The 23594-nt window shown below is 36.9% G+C and overlaps 1 protein-coding gene across 1 annotated transcript; it reads right to left on the bottom strand.

The window, feature by feature from the left end:
• Positions 1-5745: 5745 nt before the first annotated feature.
• On the bottom strand, positions 5746-23116 carry PRRG4 (proline rich and Gla domain 4). The gene is made up of 5 exons (XM_069469789.1): positions 23014-23116; positions 18126-18289; positions 16622-16670; positions 15630-15762; positions 5746-5980 (listed from the first exon to the last, which is right to left on the bottom strand). The coding sequence occupies exons 1-5, from the start codon at positions 23114-23116 to the stop codon at positions 5746-5748; spliced, it is 684 nt and encodes a 227-aa protein (XP_069325890.1).
• Between the last annotated feature and the right edge of the window lie 478 nt (positions 23117-23594).

Genomic DNA, 23594 nt, shown 5'->3' with positions numbered 1-23594 from the left:
AGGTATGAGCCACCACGCTAGGCCATCACTGTTGTTTTAATTTGTAATTCCCTAATGACATATGATATTGAACATCTTTTCATATGCTTATTTACCATCTGTATATTTTCTCTTTGAGACAGAGTCTCGCTCTGTCACCTGGGCTAGAATGCTGTGGGATCAGCCTAGCTCAGAGCAACCCCAAACTCCTGGGCTCAAGCAATCTTCCTGCCTCAGCCTCCCGAGTAGCTGGGACCACAGGTGCACACCACCATGCCTGCCTAGTTTTTTCTATTTTTAATAGAGTCTCGCTTTTGCTCAGACTGGTCTCAAACTGCTGACCTCAAGCGATTCTCCCACCTTGGTCTCCCAGGGTATTTGGATTACAGGTGTGAGCCACTATGCCCAGCCTGTATATTTTCTTTGTTGAAGTGTCCATTCAGATCTTTTGACCATTTTTTAATTGGCTTGGTTGTTTTCTTATTGTTGAGTTTTAAGAGTTCTTTGTATGTTTTTGAACACATTTTATCAGATGTGTCTTTTGCAAATATTTTTTCCCAGTCTGTGCTGTGTCTTACTTTCTTGATAAAAATAATTTTAATTTTTTTTTTTTTTTTTTTTTTTTTTTTGAGACAGAGTCTCACTCTGTTGCCCAGGCTAGAGTGCCGTGGCATCAGCCTAGCTCACAGCAACCTCAAACTCCTGGGCTCAAGCAATCCTCCTGCCTCAGCCACCCAAGTAGCTGGGATTACAGGTGTGCGCCACTACGCCGGGCTAATTTTTTTAAATATTTTTTAGTTGTCCAGCCAAATTTCTTTCTATTTTTTAGTAGAGACGGGGTCTCACTCTTGCTCAGGCTGGTCTCGAACTCCTGAGCTTTAAGCAATACTCCCGCCTCAGCCTCCCAGAGTGCTAGGATTACAGGCATGAGCCACCGCGCCCGGCCGATAAAAGTGTTAACATTTGTGTATAACTCACTTGACTGAATGAAATTTTAAGGTGATTTAAATGTTTAACATGATGTAAGTAATATTTAATAATAATGTTCATTTATGTTTATGATACTTAGTATTATTTAATGTGTTTCTCTTAAGCTGGAAGTACTATGTTACTTTTATCATTTAGTAAAACATTACTATATTTTCTTCTGTTTTTTCAATTATGTATACATATAGGCCACAGAAATAAATTTAGTTTTAAGGAGTAATATATTATCATTGCCTCAAACAATACATTAAATATTAAAAACTTGTTAAACAAAATAACAATTCTCAATTGCAACTAAATTGTTTAAATAGAATGCTAGCTATACTTAGTGTAAGATATATACAGGAACACCATACTATAAACATTGTTTTGAAAACATGCAATGTGTTTTCAGATTTAATTCATGTAATGGCATATGTCATTATATGCCATTATATGACAAAGAGGAATGTTTAAATAGAACAAGCAATAAATATTTACTTAGTACAAAGTTTATTTACATGTAGAAAAAGTATATATAACAGGAAACTCATGAAAATAAAAACACAATAAGGTTTTAGGAAAAAATATGTATTCAAAAAAGTGGGCTGCTTTTTCCAGATAATGAAAATACTGATATATTTGTACTGGATTACCTTAAACTGTTAAACTGTTAGGGAAACATTTTAAACAGCAAAAAAGGTTGCAAGAAGCACACAATACAGAAGAATTAAGGCATCAATGTATGTCAGACATGTTCTAAAATGGCCACATAGGCAGTATCTACAAAAGAATCTAATTTTCTAAAAAAATAGAAATGCTAGACATTCCCCTAATAGTATAAGTGTCATATATAACATTTCAAATCAAACTGATAAGTAATAAAGATTTAATTCACATTTAATTAAAACAAAAACAATATGAATATTAGAATTGAGCTTTTGTTAAGCTCTAACAAATCTTTTAGCATTAAAAATTCTCTTGTATATATAGGAAGAGTATACACACACATAAATTATCTGAGAAATAGAAAAAAATTGATTAGAATTTTAGAGGCAAACAGGAAACCAAAGACATGGAGGACATTGTTGCTCTGCAGCTTTTAATTGTTCCGAGTTTTCCCCCTTCTCTGTGTATTCACTCAGAGGGCACATTGTTAACAGATGCAAAACTCTGACATAGTCAGAATTTGTGCTCTCTTTAATTTTTTTTCATTTTCAAAAGAGAATATTCTATGTATAATTTTGTATCCTACTGAAGGTATAACCTTATAAATGTGTATTTCTCTCTTTCAAGTCCAATTCTCCTTTCTTTTAAAGAGATGGGGTCTTGCTGTATTGCCCAGGCTGGAGTGCAGTGGTTACTGACAGGCATAATCCCACTACTGATCACCACAGGAGTTTTCACCTGCTCTGTTTCTGACTTGTGCCAGTTCGCCCCTCCTTAGGCAATCTGGTGGTCCTCCGCTCCCAGGAGGTCACCATATTGATGCCAAACTTAGTGCAGACACCCTGTTGGCATAGTGGAGACTACAGCCCAGGACTCATGGACTCAAGTGATCCTCCTGCCTCAGCCTCTCAAGTAGCTGGGACTATTCACACCACTGTGCCCAGCCCCAATTCTCCTTTTATATTCAATTCAATTCTCCTTTCCATATTCATTTATTTCCTGATTGGAACAGAGTAGAAAACTGATCTAATTATATATAAAACCTTGTGTCAAAATAGACTTAATGGGCCTGGCCCAGTGGCTCATGCCTGTGATCCCAGCACTTTGGGAGGGAGAGACAGGAGGATTGCTTGGGGACAGGAGTTCAAGACCAGCGTGGGCAACATAGTGAGACCTGTCTCTAGAAAAAAAATGTTTAACAATCAGGTGGGCAGTGGTGGCGTGCACCTGTATTGTTAGCTACTTGTGATGCTGAGGTGGGAGGATCACTTGAGGCCAGGAGTTTCAGGTTACAGTGAGTTATGATTGCACCACTGCACTCTTCAAGCCTGGGTGACAGAGCAAGACCTTGTCCCTTAAAAAAAGATAGATTTAATGGTTAACACTTATCAATTGCCTGAGGAAGAAACATGAACAAAACAAATCAATGAAACAAAGCAACAAATCCATCACCAAATGTACAACAGGAATAAAAAAAGGTGAAAAAGACAGAAATATATGTCAGTGATTTTATATTGAGGTATTTTCTTTTCAGTCTTTATAAGCATTTGCCAATAATGGTTCTGTCACATTTTCCTTTTTATATTTAAAGTATTATGATCTTGACATTGGATGTCCTGTAAGTACCAGTAACTTTACAATCTTAATGATGAATTCTAGATTCATTCAAGCTAGAACAACTGTTTCACACAAAATGAGGGCAGATGACAAATCTAGGCTGTTGCTGGGGCAGAGTGGGGTTGTCACAGGTTCTGAAGCTAGCATTGTAGTTAGACTTTTGGGAGTCCATAGAAATAAACGAGTTCATGGAATATTTCACATTAAGATTCAGCGAAAGATACATACATATCTTATATTTCTATTTGTCGTATTTCTCATGTGTGTGAGAATGTATAAACATATATATGTAACATATGTATATATACAAAATAATGTACGTATATATGAGCAATTCTTATAAACTTCTCTCATCAATTTAGAATTAATTGACCATTCCCTGGATTTCATAATTTGAGGCACTGTAATTTTATAGGCACAAGATGGGACTAGAAAAGTATGCTCACTTATTCTAAACCCAGCTGTCCTCAACCTGTTAGACTGTGGGCAAGTTATCCTTCCTATGCCTTAGAATGATTATTACAAAGTGAGCAAAGTAGAATTTGCCCATACATTTTTAAAGAGGATTAAAAAAAGTGCAAAGTGAGAAGTTACACTAGAAAAAGTGCTTATTTAAAGGAAGATAAGACTAATAGAATTTTTGTAGTAACATAGGTAACTTTTAAAAGTAAAGTTAGACTTCCTAATTAAATCTCAATGTTGCTAGATGATTTATTTGTGACAAGCAACCAAAGAGACTCAGAGACTCTGAAAGGTGTTTGGCAGTCTGTAATGATGAAGGTCTTACTTTTATGTGCCTTAAGATTATGCTGTCATAAAATGAAGACACACACTCCCACACGCACTATGATACAATTTATACTTTCTAAACATTTAATTTGGAAAGAATTATCAAATGCATGTGGGTTTGCAGTCTTACCCCTGTAAAAATTATAAAACAAAACATCATTTTGTAAATGATCCTAAATAATAAGGAAATGCTTAGCAAAAACATAAAGAACAGAATTTTCTATTCTGTTTTTCAGAAATATGATATTTCTTGAGCTCCTGAAAAGAGGAAACAAATTCATATATACATATGGAAACACATATACATACCCACCCACATAAATTTGTACACACATACTCCAGAAGTTTATAGCTTATACTCTGCTACATTCTTAAGGAAAAACTGGTTCTATATGATTATAAGACTAGATAAAGAATGGGTTAAAATGATTACTTACAGTGTTTTTCCTTTGTGTTTAGACATATGAAGAGATGGAAGGGGCTTCTGGTAACTTTAATCAACATTATTTTAATAGCAGAAAAGCAAATTACTTTTTCCAGATTCTCAAACTATTATTTATGAAGTTCAACAAATTTTCAAGATAATCACATGTCGTTATAGATATATATTATATATATGTAGAAAATTTAGCACTGAAGATGGGAATATCTACTCATCAGTAACACCGGCAACTTTATCAAGTTCTAGTCATTCCTAGATTTGAGGCCTATTTATTTATTTGATAGCATAACAACCCTTATAAATCCTTTCCATTGTAACCCTGTACCTTCTGAAGAACTAACTTCATACCAAGCAGTATTTTTTAGAAAAAGAAAACTTCTAGGCTGGGCACAGTGGTTCACACCTGTAATCCTAGCACTCTGGGAGGCTGAGGCGGGAGGACTGCTTAAGGTTAGGAGTTCCAGCCTGAGCAAGAACGAGACCCCCCATCTCTACCAAAAACAGAAAAATTAGCCAGGTGTGGTGGTGTGTGTCTGTAGTCCCAGCTACTAAGGACGCTAAGGCAGGAGGATCACTTGAGGCCAGGAGTTTGAGGTTGCAGTGAGCTATGACGACACATCTGCACTCTACCTTGGGGCGACAGAGCGAGACTCTGTCCCCCCCCCCAAAAAAAGGAAAAGTACTGACCCCACTACCCATAACAAAACATGACTGGTAGTAAGAGTTAAGAACCAAAACCTGTAAAATATGGTGATTGCTATACAATAATTTAAAATATAAAACCACATGATTATATTAAGGTCACAGATTTATATTAAAATGTAGAATTCTGTGAAGTATTTCCAACCAAAAAGAAATCCTAATAAAGAGTACATCTAATACCATGATTTTGGATAATCTTAATGATTAGAAATTCTTACTTTTAAAATATTCAACACAAGAAATCCACAACCTTTATCTGTACAAAGGATACAAACAGTTCCCTAGTTTTAACTATGCTATCTATAACAAAGATTTTTTTTTTTTTTGAACCATGAAAACATAAAAAAGTGCTCTCTTCTTATCTGCAAGAATATGGAGTCAAAGTCTCTTATCAAGCTGATAATGATCAAGTTCAGGTCCAAGTTGCAGACATAACATCTGTGGTGCAGTACATGTGCTCATTCCTCCTTTATTCCTTGTAGTTTATCATAAAGAGCTGAATACATATGTCTTTTTTCATTCAGGGAGAACAAACCATTTAAATAACATGCATTTCTTAATACCAAGATGGCAAAGTGGACTTAGTGAGGCGGGAGAGACATAGACTTTTTAAATACCCGAAATCCTTTTGCTGGCCCAGGATATGGTGGTGGGGGAGAAACATTGTGTTTTCTTGTCAGTGCCACTGCTTGTTCATAAGAAGGTAATCCTGTGTCTTCCACAGAAGGTGACGATGGAGACAAGACAGCCTCCTCAGGTCTTCTAAAAATGACGGAGGGAGTATGCCTACCCCTTCTTACGTAGACGGCTGACGAGCTAAACAGAGAGACAGTATTCACATCTAGGAAAGAGAGCCTTTTTCGGGTGAGATGGCAGTATTTAAAAATCCAGCTGACTATTTTGAACACAATTTACGAATACAACAACAGTTTCATTTTATCCACACTCTGAAAGCGTCTAGGTATAGGGGAAAGACCAATAGCTTTGGAGTCAGACATGAGTTTGAAACGTGATCCTGTCATTTTATAACTATATGACCAAAGGCAAGTTACCTAACTCAGTTGCCTCCTCTCTAAAACGGGGTTAACAGTAACTACCTCAACAGAGTTGTTTTGTGCAGCTTGAGTAACATGTTCTATGGAAAGCTTCTAGCAGCGTCTGGCACGCTACAACAGAGACTCAAAACACATGAATGCTCTTCTCCCACTCCTGAATTAGAACTTTCTCAACGTATGATGCGAAACCAAATCTTGGCCTTGTTGAAAGGTGGCACAACCCCAAGCCAAGGAAACACATGCCACAGAGATAATCACAACAGCTGATGCCAGTCCTCCTCTGTTCCCTCCTGTAGTCCTGCTGCCTGGTCAAGCCTTCCTAAACGGTACTTCCTTCATTTCACTCTTCTCCTCAAAAGCCTAACTGCAGCCTACTTTCCACTGAATCAAATTCTAACTCCTGTGCCTTCTGTTCAAAGCCTCCCTTATCCTGGCCTTGCCTTATTTTTTATAGCTCTCTGCTCTTGCCAAGGCGGCTTCTTTATACTCCCCTGTATGTGTAGCGAATTCTTAGGCTTTCTCTGTGCTTTCACTGGTATTGTTCCCTTTCTTGAAATATTATCTACCCCCTCCCCACCCCCACTGATCTAAACCCAACAAATTTTTTAAAAAATATGGCTTAGTTCAAGTCCCACCATTTTCACAAAACCTTGTCAGCCAATGGAAGTTGAAATGCAACACTGAGTCTGGTGTTTTAAACCTATGGTTTTTCCTTCTCACTTGTGAATTACAAATTATAATTTAAAGATTAGGAAATCGAAGTGTTTAGACTGTGAAGTTGGCTGTCTATAAAGAATCTATACACAAATTAACCTCCTATAGTTACGGCTAATGAGATCATTAAAATTCATAGGTAATCCCCAACCTCTAATCAATATTTACAATGTTCTCCCCATCAAAAAACAGTTTAACAGACCCAAAATACTGCAAACTTTTCCAAACTAAATCAGCCAATTTGTCCCTTAGCACACCTTTTTCTTCTGGAGGTAATAACGAGATTTGAAATTAGAGGAAAGCAGAGAGAAAAATTGCAGAGAGAGAAGAAAAGCAAAAGGTCTGTGTAAATCTGGGAACTGGATAAATCTGTCAATCACTGAGAGGTGACTGAGAGGATCACAAGTTTACTTAGAGGGCTCAACACAATTCCTCCTCTGTCAGAAATCTGGAATGTATTCATGGTAGGCAGCCACTTCGCACAGTCAATAGCTTGTGACGAAAAGTGCTATTTATTTTCTTATAGGGAACGGTAGAGACAGATATTTTATTTGAACAAATACATTTTTCCATGTTGACTTTCAAAATTTAATATATAGAAATGATGTAATAATTATATCAGCTATTAAATATCCACACAGTGTTTTCTTATACATCACACCCCCTACATGATTGAAATCAGAACGCATGTACTAGTAATATCTAGAACTGGCAACGTCATATTATGCCTGCTTTCCTCCACAAAATATAGAAACGAAGAAATGAAAAGATCTTGTTTCCCATTTCTTGGCATGTTTTTACAGAGGAATGAGGCAAGGTTTTCTGACAATGATCTTATTTTTTATTCTTTTCTTTCTCAAATATTCCCTCCCCTCCTCTTACTTTCAGACTTACAAAATATAAAAAGAGAACAAATAATTCTGCTGAAAGAATTTCTTGAGATAATAAATGAAAGGTACTTTAGTAAGTGTTAAAAGTTAATACCAACCTAAGAGAATGTCTAGTAAAGTTAGTTTGAAATTTCCCCTAAAAGTCAAAGAGTTGCTGTGAAGATCAGAGTGAGACTACTGATGTAAAAAATGATCTGTGAACTACACAGCATTACGCTGTACTAACACTGAGTATAACTAATTTTACTTTTAAAATAAGAGATATCGTAAGGTTTTAAATTTTACAATAACATACAAGAAGACATGCCACAATCATGGCACCAATTTACACTCTCTCTCTTTTTTTTTTAAAAAAGACAAGGTCTCATTCTGTCACCCAGGCTGGGCTCGCAAGTATTTTGGACTACAGGCATGCATTACCATGACTGGCTAATTTTTAAATTTTTTTGTAAGAGATGGGGTCTCATTATGTTGCTCAGGCTGGCCTCAAACTCCTGGCCTCAAGTGATGCTCCCACTTTGGCCTCCCAAAGTGCCGGGATTACAGGCATGAACCATTGCACCCAGCCCCTTCCTGTGTTTTTGAACTCTCCTTTTGTCTTCATGCAGGGAAGAAGGTAAGAATGTTTCATGGATAAGAAGGCATAAAGTGAGAAGACACAGTGGTGCAGAAAAGTAGAAAAATTAAGAAAAGCAGAGAAGAGAGAAGGAAATGTGAAGCATGAGGGCACTGAATAATAGCTGGGCTATCACAGACCTTGAGAGAAATTATTAAACATGAGGACATACATTATCTTTTCCAGAAAAACATTGTGAATCAGGTGGAAAAGAAGGAAAGATAAAAAGCAAGAAGAATTTCCAAAGACAAATTTTGCCTATCTTTATTAACCTTGAGGAGTCCCTCAGCTTGTGGAGAGAGCCATATTGAATAATGTCTTAGTGAAAAGTCCTAGAAAATGGAAAGGCCTTGTTCATTTCCTCTCTCCGAGATATGGGAAATTAATAGAAGTCTATGGCATAAAGACAGTGGCTTAAGAAAAATTAAACAAATTCTTCCTTACTTTCTCTCACTTTGCAAATTTTTACAGGATTCAGAGACAAACTTCTTAGTCCATGCCCATCAGTCACATACTGCCCCCGGGAGCTTTTCAAGCATTCCGTAGTGGGGCTAGAATTACTGTTTATGTTCCCTCTTCCTCTGCCCTCTTTGCTGGCACCTCCTTTTCTTTCTGCACCCAGACTGTGGGTATCCTTTAAGGCTCTATCCGTTCCCTTCTGTGCTTTCATTACACTTAGAGAACTTGCCTACTCTCATGTCTTCAACTTTATCCTCCACTAGGTGAATCCTAATTCCACATCTGCTGTCTTAAACTCTTACCCTTTCTTTTCTTTTTTCCAATTAAAAAAACTTTTTGGTGACCAAAAAATATAACATAAAGTTTTCCATTTTAACCATTTACAATTTGGTGGTATTAATAACACTGACAATGTTGTGCAACTGTCTTCATTATGTATGTCCATAACCCTTTTATCACCCCAAACAGAAACTCTACATATGAAGCAATAACTCTCCACTCCCCCTGGGATGGTGTGAATGTTTTTGTCCCCTCCCAAACTCATGTTGAAACTTAATCTTCAATGCCACAGTGTTGGGAGCTGGGGCCTTCTAGGAGGTATTTAGGTCATGAAGGCCTTGCTCTTGTGAATGGATTAATGCCACTATAAAAAAGCCTTGCAGAAGGGGTTCCCCCTCTCTCTTCTGCCATGTAGGAAATAGCTTTCCTCTCCTCTGGAGGATGCAGCATTCAAATCGCCATCTTGGAGACGGAGACCAGGCCCTCACCAGACATCAAAAGTGCTGGCACCTTGATCTAGGACTTCCCAGCCTCCAGAACTGTGAGAAGTAAATTTCTGTTCTTTATAAATTACCCAGTCTCAGGTATTCTGCTACAGCAGCACAAATAGATTGAGACACCTCCTTCCTCCAAGGCCAAGGTAACCTCTAATCTACTTTCTGTCCCTATGGATTTGCCTATTCTAGATATTTCATGTAAGTAGAATCATACAATAGTTGTCCTTTTGTTTCTAGCTTCTTTTATATGATATAATGTTTTCAAGGTTCATCCCATGTTGTAGCATGCATCAGAACTTCATTTCTTTTTATGGTTGAATAATATTCCATTGAATGAATATATCATATTCATGCAATGTATATGTATGTATATCTTCTTTGACGAAATGTCAATTTGAGTCCTTTATAGTTTTAAAAATCAGGTTATCTTTTTGTTGTGTAATCCTTTCTTGAGCTATCTTTAAAATATGTACTATTTTGTTCTATCAAATCCAAATTTTATTTTCTTCCTCCCAGTTTCCATGTATATATAATACCTTCAGCATAGAAGTTTAGATTCAAGTCACATTCTTCCAACATCCCCTAGTGCTTTCTAATCAGGCATCAAGTCCTACAGCTCCTTTTTCCCCCGAAGACAAATCTAGACTCATGACCTCACACCTGAATTACCACACTAGCATCCTTACTTGTTTTTCTCTGTCTTCCAGTTTCTCCCTGTTCTAGTACAAATTAATTAAGAAACCAGAGTATGAGATCCATGGGGGCAGGCACTATGTCTGTTTTACTCACCACTGTGTTCCTAAGACCCAGCATATTACCACATTCTCAAAAACCTTTCCCAAAGGCCATTTTTCCTTTTAATCCTCTGCATAAGTGGTCCACCCCTCCTTGTCTAGCAACTCAGATGTAAACTCCTTGTGGCTGCCATTCCAATTATCCAACAATTTCCCCAATCACTCGCTACTCTTTATCAGAGCTCTTAAATCTGTGGTCAAGATTATTTTGCTTATCATCTCCTACATGAGCCTTGGTAGCAGCCATCTTTGCTCCCGAGGTTCTATCTCCTTGGGACACCCTTTTCCAGTAATTTCCTCTGGAACTCATGTCCTCCAAAGTGACTAGTTGTATCCCACACTGATCATATGCCTGCTTGACATTCCGAGCCATTTACAAGGAGAGGGACTGTTCTACATTTTACATGTTTATATTCAAGTTGCTTTTTTGTTATCTAGTGGCCTCAATCAAATGGTCATCACTCCATGTCTTCTCCTTCATGTGCCATAATACACTTTCTACAAAATACAGACAGCCCTAAAAGAGAAGGTGGTGTGGAAGTGGTGAACAGTGTTTGGTTAGCAACAACAGGTGATGTGGAAGACAGTTATAAATGGGGCTAAGGGAGATTTCAGAGGCCAAATAAAATTTTTGTAGATCTGCTAAGTTTGAAAAAAACTTATTTGCAATATAATATCTCTGATTACCTTTATTACCTTTTGATAATACCTTTTAATTCTATACGAATGCTGGATAACCTGTAGCTCATTCCAAGTCCTGATCTATTTTTAAAGAAACAATGAATACCAGACAGGAAGACATAAAATTCTTACACAAGCTTTTAGAAGAATCTTGGTTTGCAAATTAATAATAATGGCTAACATTTACTGAATACTTGCTACATGCCAAGCACTATTTTAAATACTTTTCTATATCAAATTATTTAGTTCTCATAATTCCCCTATGAGATACGTATAATTATTATCTGGGCTACCATACTGCACAAAATATACTGTGGTCCGTGTAAATGGTACCCCTCTGGAACTATGTAATGTGAAGGTTCCAATTATCGTCCTCAGTTTACTTATAGGGAAGCTGAGGCAGGGTGTACATTTAAGTAACATGTCCAAAGTCAGGATAGTTAGTTGTGTATCAGGGATCTGAACCTAGGCAATGTGGCTCTAGAGCTCACACAGTTAACCACTATACTATATCTATTTCTAGGATGGAGAGAATACACTCTGTTCTCTTCCAGAAACAGTATGGGGCTAAGACTAATGTATTTTAGGAAGGAATCATATCTTACTACATTGCAGAATAAAAAACTACTTTATACCAAATATAATAATTGAATAAATAAATGTCTAAGAATATATAAATAAAATGCTACAATAAAAATTTTGAGGACTCTTAATGATTTAAAAGTACTGCATTAGATAAGCCAGTCAGAAATAGAGACTAATACTGTATGATTCCACTTATATAAAGTCCCAAAGTAGGAAAATTCAGATACAGATAGTAGAATGGTGATTGTCAGGGCCTCAGGAGAGGAGTGTAGTTTGTTCAGTGGGTGCACCGTTTCACTGTTACAAAATGAAAAGGTGGAAAAACTGGAGATTGGTTGCACAACAATGTGAATGTACTTAACACCACTGAACTGTACACTTAAAAATGGTTAAGATGGTAAATTTTGGCCGGGCGCAGTGGCTCACGCCTGTAATCCTAGCACTCTGGGAGGCCGAGGCGGGTGGATGGCTCGAGGTCAGGAGTTCGAGACCAGCCTGAGCAAGAGTGAGACCCCGTCTCTACTAAAAATAGAAAGAAATTATATGGACAACTAAAATATATATATACAAAAAATTAGCCGGGCATGGTGGCGCATGCCTGTAGTCCCAGCTACCCGGGAGGCTGAGGCAGTAAGATCGCTTAAGCCCAGGAGTTTGAGGTTGCTGTGAGCTAGACTGACGCCATGGCACTCACTCTAGCCCGGGCAACAGAGTGAGACTCTGTCTAAAAAAAAAAAAAAAAAAAAGATGGTAAATTTTACATATATTTTACCATTTTTTAAAAAAAGTACTGTACTGGAAATGTATTTAAATTATATTCCCGTGCCAAAGGCAAGTTGCAAAAGCGAACATATAACAAACATCTTTTTAAAACATAAAATATATTAGTTTATATATAGAAAAAAATCTGGAGTTATACACATCAAACTCATAATAGTAGCAATTTCTGAAAAATAGGATTATGCGGTCGACGCAGTGGCTCACTGCCTATAATCCTAGCATTCTGGGAGCCTGAGGTGGGAGGATCACTTGAGGTCAGGAGTTCAAGACCAGCCTGAGCAACAGTGAGACCCCATCTCTACCAAAAATAGAAAAATTAGCCCAAGGTGGTGGCACGTATGCCTGTAGTTCCAGCTACTCGGGAGGGCTGAGGCAGGAGGATCTCTTGAGCCCAGGAGTTTGAGGTTCCAGTGAGCTATGATGATGCCACTGCACTCTAGGTTGGGTGACAGAGCAAGGCTCTGTCTCAAAAAAAAAAAAAAAAAAAAACCAACCAAAAGTAAAGTAGAATTGGCTAGGCGTGGTGGCTCATGCCTGTGACCCTGGCACTCTGGGAAGCTAAGGCGGGAGGATTCCTTGAGGTTAGGAGTTTGAGACCAGCCTGAGCAAGAGTGAGATCCTGTCTCTACAAAAAAATAGAAAAAAATAGCTGGGCAACTGAAAATAGAAAAAATTATCAGGGTGTGGTGGTGCATGCCTGTAGTCCCAGCTACTCGGAAGGCTAAGGCAGGAGGATTGCTTGAGCCCAGAAGTTTGAGGTTGCTATGAGCTAGGCTGATGCCACGGCACTCTAGCCCAGGCAACAGAGTGAGACTCTGCCTCAAAAAAAAAAAAAAAAAAAAGAAAGAAAAAGAAAAGTAGAATTATGGGAATTTTTATTTTTGATAGTATATCTTTCTATTATGTAATATTTGAATTTTAAATAATGCATGTATTACTTTTTAGGCACAAAATATGATAAAATTTCTTTAAAGATCCTAATCTCCATTATCAATACATTTTCAGATGTTCTCATCACAATGGAAATGATTTTTAAGTGATTCGTGGCAGATAAAATGAAATGGCCTTCTTTAAACCTTAAGAGAAAATACTTTTAACTAAATTTTAAGGGAAAATGTATTATTTATATTTACTAATTTCACTTAGGTCTATGTGTATGTAAAAGTTTCTTTTAAGGCTAGTCAAGTGAAGCAGTAGGAGTGGAGAAGGAAAAAGTTTCTTTTTTAATAAATAACTTTAAAAACTCTAATTCTGACAATATAATCAAGGGCATAAAATGTATTCTTGTCTTTGGTAAAATAAAAAAATATTATGGAATTTTAAGAGGAATCAGAGTCCATTCCTTCATCTTACAGAGAAGGAAAGCTCAAAATATCAAGGAATTTGCTTCAAGCTCCATGGTTAAATAGTGGCAGAATTAACATGATAATCATTGTCGCCAAATTCCAGTTTGATACGCTTCCTCTACATGTCATTCTGTTTTCAATTTATATCTGATATAAAATAATTAAGAACAGCCTCGCACCAATTAAATTAAACAGTTATAATTAAAGTCTTCTGGTTTCCTATATGTTTACTTTTACATTGCATTTAGACTTGAATAGTTGTACAATACTCCTTTAAAATGGACAAAAACTTAAAAAATTCAACCAAAAAAACATAATTTTTAATGCTATATTGTTTTAATTAGCTTTTTTTTTTTTTTTAACAGTGACTGCCAATAGAATTTTAGAATCATTATATAATTATTTTGAAAAGGTCTTCAAATAGTTTTCAAATTCAGGCAACTTAACAGTGGTTCAATATTGTTTAATATCTAGTCCACATTTAAACTTTCCCCCAAACTTTCCTTTGTAGCAATTTATTTTTCTGGCCCATGATATAGTCCAGGATCACACACTGCATTAATTGTCATGTCATCCATTTTAATTTGGAACAGTTAGCTCCTTAGCTTTTCCTTTGAATTTCATGACAGACATTTTTTGAAGAGTATAAGCCAGTCGTTTTGTGGAATTTAAATTTTACTTGATAAGAGTTGAAAGCCATTCCTAACTTAGAAAAAAAAGAATCTTTTAATATATATGATAAAGAATACTTTCTATTCTATTGGAAGGATACCAAAACTCTGGCCATTTTGCTGAAAAGATAAATCAAAAGACCAGTTACAACAAAGTACACTTGGTCACCATCATGAGCTAGTTCACAGAATTTGAAAGTGTGATTAGGAATATACAAGCATTGATTTCTAACAGCCTGTTTAGCATCTGTTTAGCTTTTTTTTGAACAAGGTTATTTCTGTACCTATTCATCCATACGTACTGGGCAGATAATTAACACTTTTATTTCAATAAGGATACTGAACTTTTATTATACAAACAATTATGGCCTTTATCAATCTTTATGAAGCTTTATTAATGTGCTAGTATCCTCATTTCATAACCATTTTATTATTTTCTATTTAAAGTGTCAATAAAAATAGTTTAGTTAAAAAGCCAGACGCACTGTTTCTGTTTGGGTAGCCACATAGATCTGTTAGCTCTGTGACTCAGAGTAAAAACTACAGGGCTTCTTGCCTCTGGAAATAATGTGCAGACACTGGTATCTGCTTCTGGCTTAAGAAGGAAATATTGAAAAATTGAGCTGACGTATGTGGAACTTCTTGTATTCTTTTAAAGAACCTCAGAAATAGCATCATCAGGTTGTTTATGTAAGTGTCAAATTAGACAACCAAACAATCATCACAGACTAGAGGAGCCTGGGAAGACATGACAACGAAATGCAACGTGGCCTTGACTGGATCCTTGAGAGAGGACACTAATGGGGAAACAGATGAAATCTAAGTAAGGTCTGGAGTTTAGTTAACATTACAGTTATGTACCATGTCATTTTCTTAGCTTTGACAAATCTTCCATGGTAATGTGAGACGTTAATGTGGGAAACTGTGTGAAGGATATACAGGAACTCTCTATACTACTTTTCCAACTTCCCTATATATCTAAAATTATTCTAAAATAAAAAATTTCTTCAAAAAATAGGCAGCCATTTCCTTGATCCACTTAAAAATAACAATATAGAATGTGTAATAATGAATTAAATATTTTTACTTGGTACTTACCATGGATGTCGTTGCCTATTACACTTAGTGATACAAAGATAGTAACCAAGTAATCCAAAAATAACCAAAAACACTCCAGCAGCAATTAATCCAGTAAGAAGGCCCATAACGTCGATTTTCTCTCTGTTACCATCTTAGGAGAAATCATTAAAATAATATAAATGTAACATAATATAAATAACATAAATATAACTGTACGGTATCATTTATGATTTCAACAAAGTTAACACTGGGTCTAAACAGGTTCTAAACACATTATTAAGTCTCTAATCATTGATACTGATTTCTTTAAAAGTCTGTGCTAGCGAATCTACCTGAAAAAAAATTTAAATGACACTTTTAAAAGCCCTAGTTATTAGTTATTCATTCTTTTATTTATTTTAAATAAGTCATATTAAACGGATAATATTCAAAACTAAGTGGGATAAATATATTCTTTGCTCAACTAGACGCATTCTGTTATTAACCGCAAAGATATATTTATTAAGCAACTCGGGGAAACTCTGCGATATAGTCTCCAATAGGGAGCCCTGCCTATGAGAAATGAAAGAATAGCTGGCAAAAAATAAACACCCGACTAAAAAGCAGTTAGAGATGATCAGTACAGATAGGATAAAGGATCTCTTAATTAATTAAGAAATTACTTAATTCTATTCAACAATCTTAATTTACCTAGCGTAGGTATTCCATTCACTTGTAATGGTAAAAGGATCCTACTTTTATTCTGTGCAAGTCTTGACTTAGCTGAGCTGTTTAAAACAGATTTAAGCCTATTATCTCATTTCTGTAGTATCTCACCAAACTTGATTTTCAGTGTATAAATAGACGAATGTAGCCTTCTCTGTCTTAGATAGCCCAGTGTATAATTGAGAAATCTTTCTTGGATTTATAAGGTATGTATGTTGGGCAACAACCAAATTGAGACAATAAAACTAAAATGTATTACAATAGGAGTCAAGAAAAACATTAAATTTGATCAATTGTTGCTTTACCTGATTTTGTAGTTGGTCCTTTTATTGAATATTCCTGCCAAAATGCGGTCTAAGAAGAAGGTAAAATTTCCACATTTAATCCATTTTTTATCATTTCATTTGGTTCCAATGACCTAGACTAGGGGTGGTAAACTCTTGGCATGTGCCACACGCAGTTCATTCAAGCTGGAAGGCACGACTCACTCTAATTAAAGCACTAGTTAAGATAAATTATTGTAGAGGGAATTAAAAAAAAAAAGTACTAACCCCCACCACTGTCTCTGGCATCTCTCTAACTGGTCAAGGGATTACGGTGAGTCCCAGCTTTCTACTACTGTGTCCTACTATTCTTCCTTCACCTGACTGGAGCCCCTTCTCAGGAATAAAGGAAAATTACTGCATAGAGAGTAGGTGAAAATACCAAAGGTAGAAGTTGAGGCTGTGGAGCCATTGCCATGTTTGAAAAGGAGTCTGAATTCTATGCTAGGTGAGCCCTCAGTTTGTCTCAGGAGATTTTATTGAAAGGTATTTATTGATTTGGGAAGACATCCCTGAGGCAATTTAAGTTCAGTGTTACTTGAGAGAACAGAAGTGATTTTAAGGAACCATGATAAAATGAGAAAATGGGTTTGTGAAAAACAGAATAAAATCCGAACAGGCACAAATACAAAGTATATACTTTGTTTTCCCTCTTTAATAGATGTGGCAAATACTTGTATAGAATGGGAGGCTGGACACAATTACAGAAGAATCAAGAAATAGGTTCCATTAACACTAGCATTCGAAGGACACCTGGAGAGGTTCTTATTGACCAAAGAGTAAAATGGGACTCTTAAAAAATGGAAAAAGGAGCTGGGGTTATTTAACCTATTAATACTAATGTAAAGAATTTGGATCACTTAACATTCTTTAAGATTATGTCAGTTTATAACAGGCACAGTGCTTTCTGTTTTGTACCTTATTGAGATTAAGATTAATAGATAGTATTTAATTTTCTTTTCAGGGAGAACTTCTAAAAATGTTTCCCTTATATTACACTAATAGACCAAACAATAAACTCCTGAATACAGGGACTATGTATTTTGTATCCTCAGTGTAGCAGAGCACTTGGCACATAGTAGATTGTAAGTTCAAGATTTATACTTTAACTATAAATATGGGTAATTGAAAAAGCGTAAAGTCCCATAGGAGAAATTGCTCAGAGTCATAAATGATTGACTGAGTTAGAGTACTAACTCAAATAATATCGTAAAATTTAATTCACTCTGCCCCATGATTATTTTGAATATAATAAACATTAAACACACAAAATCACAACATAGTCAACAATTTGCTAATTACTATAAATCCAGTGAATTAAGTATAAAGCCAAGTCTAAATAGGTTAATTAGCATTTTAAGGAAGTAGAAACAGATGCACATCGTTGATTTTGTTTAAACCATAAAATCTCGAATAACTGAAAGTTCTACTTTCTTAAGTACAATTTAATAAGTTTCCAGGAAATCAACATGAACAACCAAATTACCGTTTTATCTTCATCGACAAAAATCTCTCTGGCTTCTTCATAATTACAAAGTTCTTCAGTGCACTCTCTTTCTAGGTCACCAGGAGTGAAGAGCTCCAAATCAAATCTATTATATAGGAGGTGTCTCTGTATGAAAAAGTTTGCTTCTTCTTTTGATGTAAAGACTAATAAAGAAATAAAAAAGATTTCAATCATTGATAAAAATAAGGCACAAAATTCCTGTTTTTATTATGGAAAAAGTGAATAGTCCTCTTGATGTGATTAAATTATACGAAACTGTCTTATATGGCTTTAAAATCTGACCAAAAAAACAGTATCAGTAAAGATAATTTCTGATAAATATGAAGTACAAATATTAGCATAATTCTAGAAAATACTTGAGTTGATTATGTCCAAAATTAGTAGCATAAATGAAAATTATTTGACTATCACTTTTCCTTCCAATTGTTTTTCCAATAAATGACAGGTCAGACTATTCTATTTCTACAGGATTGGTTCCCTATTATCTCTACTGAGACAAATTAGTGGGGCATAATGGACAGAGTTTTGGACTGAGAGTTAGAAGACAAGAGATTTTTGGTTTGATTTGGCTTAAGCTATCAGCTGTGTATCATGGGATAAATCACTTATAATCTCTGAGCTGCCATTTTTTCATTTGTAAAATTGGGAATTGAACTAAATAATCACTAAGATATCTTTAAGTTCTAAAATTATAAATTAATACTTTTATAGTAAAATTTCTGTATTCAAGTTTACACTAAAACTTATAAAATTCTAAACTTTTAAGTTAATGAAATTATAAATTAATTATAAGATTAATTAAAAGACGTTCAGCCCCTTCTCCCAAAGGAGCAGCTCCCTCCACCCCATACCCCAAATATATATCCATGATGTTTTGTGAGACTCCCTCTATATTTGCTGGGAAGGTAAACGGTAAACTTAATAAGGTTAAGCACAGGTTGACACAAATCTAAAACAGCGCACCATGGTAGTATTTTCAAAACTCACAAACTTTAAATTTGCTCTGGTGTCACACAAACAATACTTAAGTGATTTTGTGCCAGATCATATTGCCAAGACTAGAATTCAGAAATTCTCTGAGAACTACATTGAAATGCCTGAAAGAATTTAAAAGTTTTGTTACTTCTCACTGTTAACCATTACTAAAGGAAGAATATATTAAAGTAGGCAATGCAAAGACTGTTTATGAGAGACCATGGTCTGGAAAGCTAATACATACCAATTTGTAAGTGACCTTAGGTTGCACATTTATTCTTAGCCCCTTGAGAAGTCACATTTCGTCCAAGATATTTTTTCTATGAATTAATTATCTTTCCAAATAGGTCTGAATTTTCTAGAACTGTTTTGTCCAATACAGTAGCCACTAGCCACCTATAGCTATTGAGAACTTGAAATGTGGCTAGTCCAAATTGAGATGTACTGTAAGTGTAAAACACACACAGGATTTCAAAGACTTAGTAGGGGAAAAGAAAACAATGTGAAATAGCTCAATAATGTTGTGTGGTTCACATTATATTTCTTTTGGCCAGCACTACTCTATGATGTCTATGTTATAAATAGCAGATTCAGACTATTTAAACCAAGGGGGAAGCTAGAATGGGAGAGTTGTTTTAAGAGGTATTCTAAAAGGCGGGCAGAGAGGGGCCAGTGTGGTGAAATATTTCTATTCTTTTTCCTCCTTTGTCTTCTTGTAGATTTTATGCTACTACCAAATGGAGATAGAAAGATTTTCCAAGCCTCCATCACCCCTCAGTGGGATTCCTGCAATGGCCTTCTAAGTGGTTCCCTTGTTCCTCTATAATCTGCTTTTAATATAACAACCAAAGAGATCTTTTTAAAAAGGTAAGTCAGACTTTGTTCCTACTTTTTCCTACTTTGCTTTGTTAAAACCTCCTAATAGAAATTCCATCTCCTGCAGCGTAAAAATCAAAGTCCTTACAATGGCCTACAAGGCCATATATGATCTAGTGATCTGGTCCAAAGCCCGTATCCCTCTGACTTCATTTTCTACCACTTTCCCTCCTATATTCTGTTATATTCTGTTGTAGCTACACTGACTTCCAACACACCTGGTTCTCACCTGCTTTTATATTTGCTATTTCCTCTGAATGAAACCTTCTTCTTTCAGTTTGTGTCCCTCACCTCCTTCAGGATTTGATTCACTGTTACCTTGAACACCCATCGCTACCCACTCACCTCTGGCATGACCTGTCCACACTCTGCTTTTCTCCATAGCACTTACCACCATCTGGTGTTCTATATGCTTTACTTATTTATTTGATACTACTCTGTTGTCCTCACCGTTAATAGAAGGGAAGCTCCATTAAATCAGGGATGTTGGTCCCTGACTCATAGGACATGTTCAAAAAATTACTAAATGAATGAACAAACTCAGCTTTCCAACATTAGGAAGAAAATCTTGACCTAAAGTCTACCAGTTGAGGCAATTCATAGATATAGTCTGGTGTTTCTCAGCTTGGCATAGGTTTAAAGTACTAAACCAGTGGTGAAGCAACCCACAGCCTGCCTAACTTAGCTATACTCTACATGAAATCTAATTTCAGAATGGAGAATTAGAAATCTCCCTCTGCATTGCTACTTCTCAGATATGCTCAGGATTTTTACATTTTATTGGCTAAAAAAACAATGCCAAATTTCCCATTGACAGTCTTCGGTTCAAGTAGGTTGAGTTATAAAAAATATCCCCCCACACAATGAGATTCAAAAAAGCTACTTTTAACTTACAGGGAAATTTTTTAAAAGACACGTTTTTGTTTTTCCCAAAATAATATTTATGCTGATGTCATAAATATATTTATGACTAATCATGATAGCATAATTAGTACCGTATTAAACATGCCTTCCAAGGGCTGCTGTTTACCCTTTCCCTGAGTATGAAAGTTCTGGTTCTGTTAGTGGCTGACCTTAGACTTAACCTTCAATGCCAGATCAAATTTTTCTCTGCATTCCTTATGAATCTCAGGAGAAATAGTGTCCTTCGTTATTTGGATTCTAAGTAATCCTGAAAAGAAGCAAACTTCCCTGATCCTGGAGCATCCTTGGCTCTCAGCAAGAGCTTGTATTTTCCCCTTGATCATTGCTGGAGGATGCACTGGACTTTGCATCTGCTTCCTTAGATTCTCTTCCCTTCTCTGTTTTTCCTTAGACTATTATGAGAGGTTTTCCCTGTATTCCACTGTTATACAATATTCCATTCTTTTCCTCTCCTCTCTCTCCCCATATTTTCTAAATAAGCTCCTTTTAAGTCATTTCAACTCCGCTCTCAGCCTTTATCAGAATTTAGCTGAAAATCCCTTTTTTCCAGTTACTTTTCATATTTCCATTTATTATATCCCATTTGCAGCTGGAAAGCATTGGCTTCTGTGCCATACAACTCTCCCGAGGCACAGTTACTGGTACTCGCTCTTTGCTCTCATAGTTCCCTGTACCTACTTCTGTTATAGAGCTTATGGAGGTTATCTGTTTACACCCTGCCTCCCCCACCAGATGAAGAGGTCCTCCAGGGCAGGAATTACAGTCTTTCATTTCTGTGACTCCAGCACCTAGCATAGGGCCTAACATACAGCATGTGTTCATAAAGTGGCTACTGACTGAATATGTTGGCTTTTCAAATGGGTGGGATCCCTCATGTACATTTCCCACAGACATCTCCAGCCCTCTGCACTCAAGAATGATCTCTAAATTCCTTCCATAGTTTGTGATGTCCTTGAGAGTGTCTTTTAGGCCTCTATCATGTAAATGAATGAACACACTCACTGTATATTCATTCTGGGGAAGAGCATCTGGTCCTACTGAGTATGAACCTTTTAAGTACAATCTTATATATGGGTGGACTTATATATATGGTACAATTTGGGAGGTACCAAGAAAGATCCTCTTCCATAATCTCTCCTTATCCCACTAGCTAGCCTATTCAGTTGCCTAGAATTCTGTTATCAGAATTTGATTCCTTTCGGTTAAGGGCCTGTCCTGTTTTAAAACACACACACACTGTATACACACAGAGTAAGCTGTATTAATCATTAATAAGTCAGCTAGGAGTATTAGTGTAACAGATCCTTCCCAAATGAAAATGAGCTGAGAGTAGCATCTGATGAGAAGAGATAAGGGATGGGAATGTGTGGGGAAGTAGATTCAAAGTGCTGGCAGAGGGTGGGGAAACACAATGACTAGACAGATAGAAGGAGACTGAGAACCACAGGCAATTTTTTTTCTTTTCTGGTTTTGCTAGGTTAGGCTTTTAAAATACAGGCAGGAACCAATCTGTTTATGACTCGGAACTTAAAAGCTGTGGAATTCTAAATTAGCAAGCCTCAAACTTAATCTCTCAACCATCTGCCTCAATCGAGACAACCAGACATTTGGAAGTCAAAAAGGACCTCAGAGATCATTTTACACCCACCTCCATCACTGTACAGCCGAAGACATTCAAGACCAAAGGGACTGAGTACCCTGCCCAGAGTTATGTGGCAAGTCCAGACTAGAACGTGGACTTCCTGTCCATCTTTCCAGGAAGAACAATTATGCCCATTATAATTACCACACAGCTCGATCTAGAAAAACGTCACTCACTGATTTTCAGAAGTCAAAATAGCTTTTCCAGTTAACCACAGACCAGGTCTTATATTTATCAAAGGAAACACATAAATAAAGTTGTATAAATTGTAAAGAACATAAAAACCCACAACCTTACCAAATAAACCACAAATTAAACTAAGGGATATTTTAGTGCTTCTACGCTTGATGGGGGCATGTAATTTCAAATATTACACTTTCCCGCTTGAGATCTATAACGTGTGGCTCCAGTTTCCGGCAGGGTTTTCTTTGAAACTGAATCCTTGCTTACCGTCTTCTCCCGCATGCTTAGAATCCTTCGGAGTTCTTGTGCAATCAGGAAACGCGAAGGTAACCAAGGGCAGCTGGCTGAGTAGAACCAGAAGTGCAAACATAGTCTGGCAACTGTCAAACAAACTAAAACAAACAAACGAACAAGAAAAGAAAAAAATCAGAAAAGCCCCTGGCTCGGCACTTGAGTTGCCGTGAGAACTGAATCACCGACCTGTTGTACCCAAAGCCTCCGCGCGAAAGCGCCCCGCGCGCGGTTTCGGTCGCCCGAGCCCGACGCGCGCCCGGAAAGCGGCCCCTGAGAACGCCTGGGACGGAAGCCGCGCCCCAGGACTCGGCCGAGGGCTGACCGAGCACCTGTCGCCGCGGTCAACTCTCAGCTTCGCATTCTAAAGCGACCCGCCCGCCTAGAAGACCTCAGCCGAGGTGGCCCCCTCGGAGTAACCCCTTCCCCGCCACGGCCCCGCCGCCGGGCCCTGCACCTGTAGACCCCGGCACATGTTCCAGCCGCCCCCGGGCCGGGGTCCCGTTTTGGAGTGGTTCCTGCGGCCGCCAGGCCCTCGATCTCCGGTGCCCCCCAAA

Source organism: Eulemur rufifrons, chromosome 6, assembly GCF_041146395.1.
Source record: "Eulemur rufifrons isolate Redbay chromosome 6, OSU_ERuf_1, whole genome shotgun sequence".
In the NCBI taxonomy this organism is placed as follows: domain Eukaryota; kingdom Metazoa; phylum Chordata; class Mammalia; order Primates; family Lemuridae; genus Eulemur; species Eulemur rufifrons.
The sequence above is the reverse complement of the archived record's forward strand: the minus strand, read 5'-3'. Positions and strand labels throughout refer to the sequence as shown.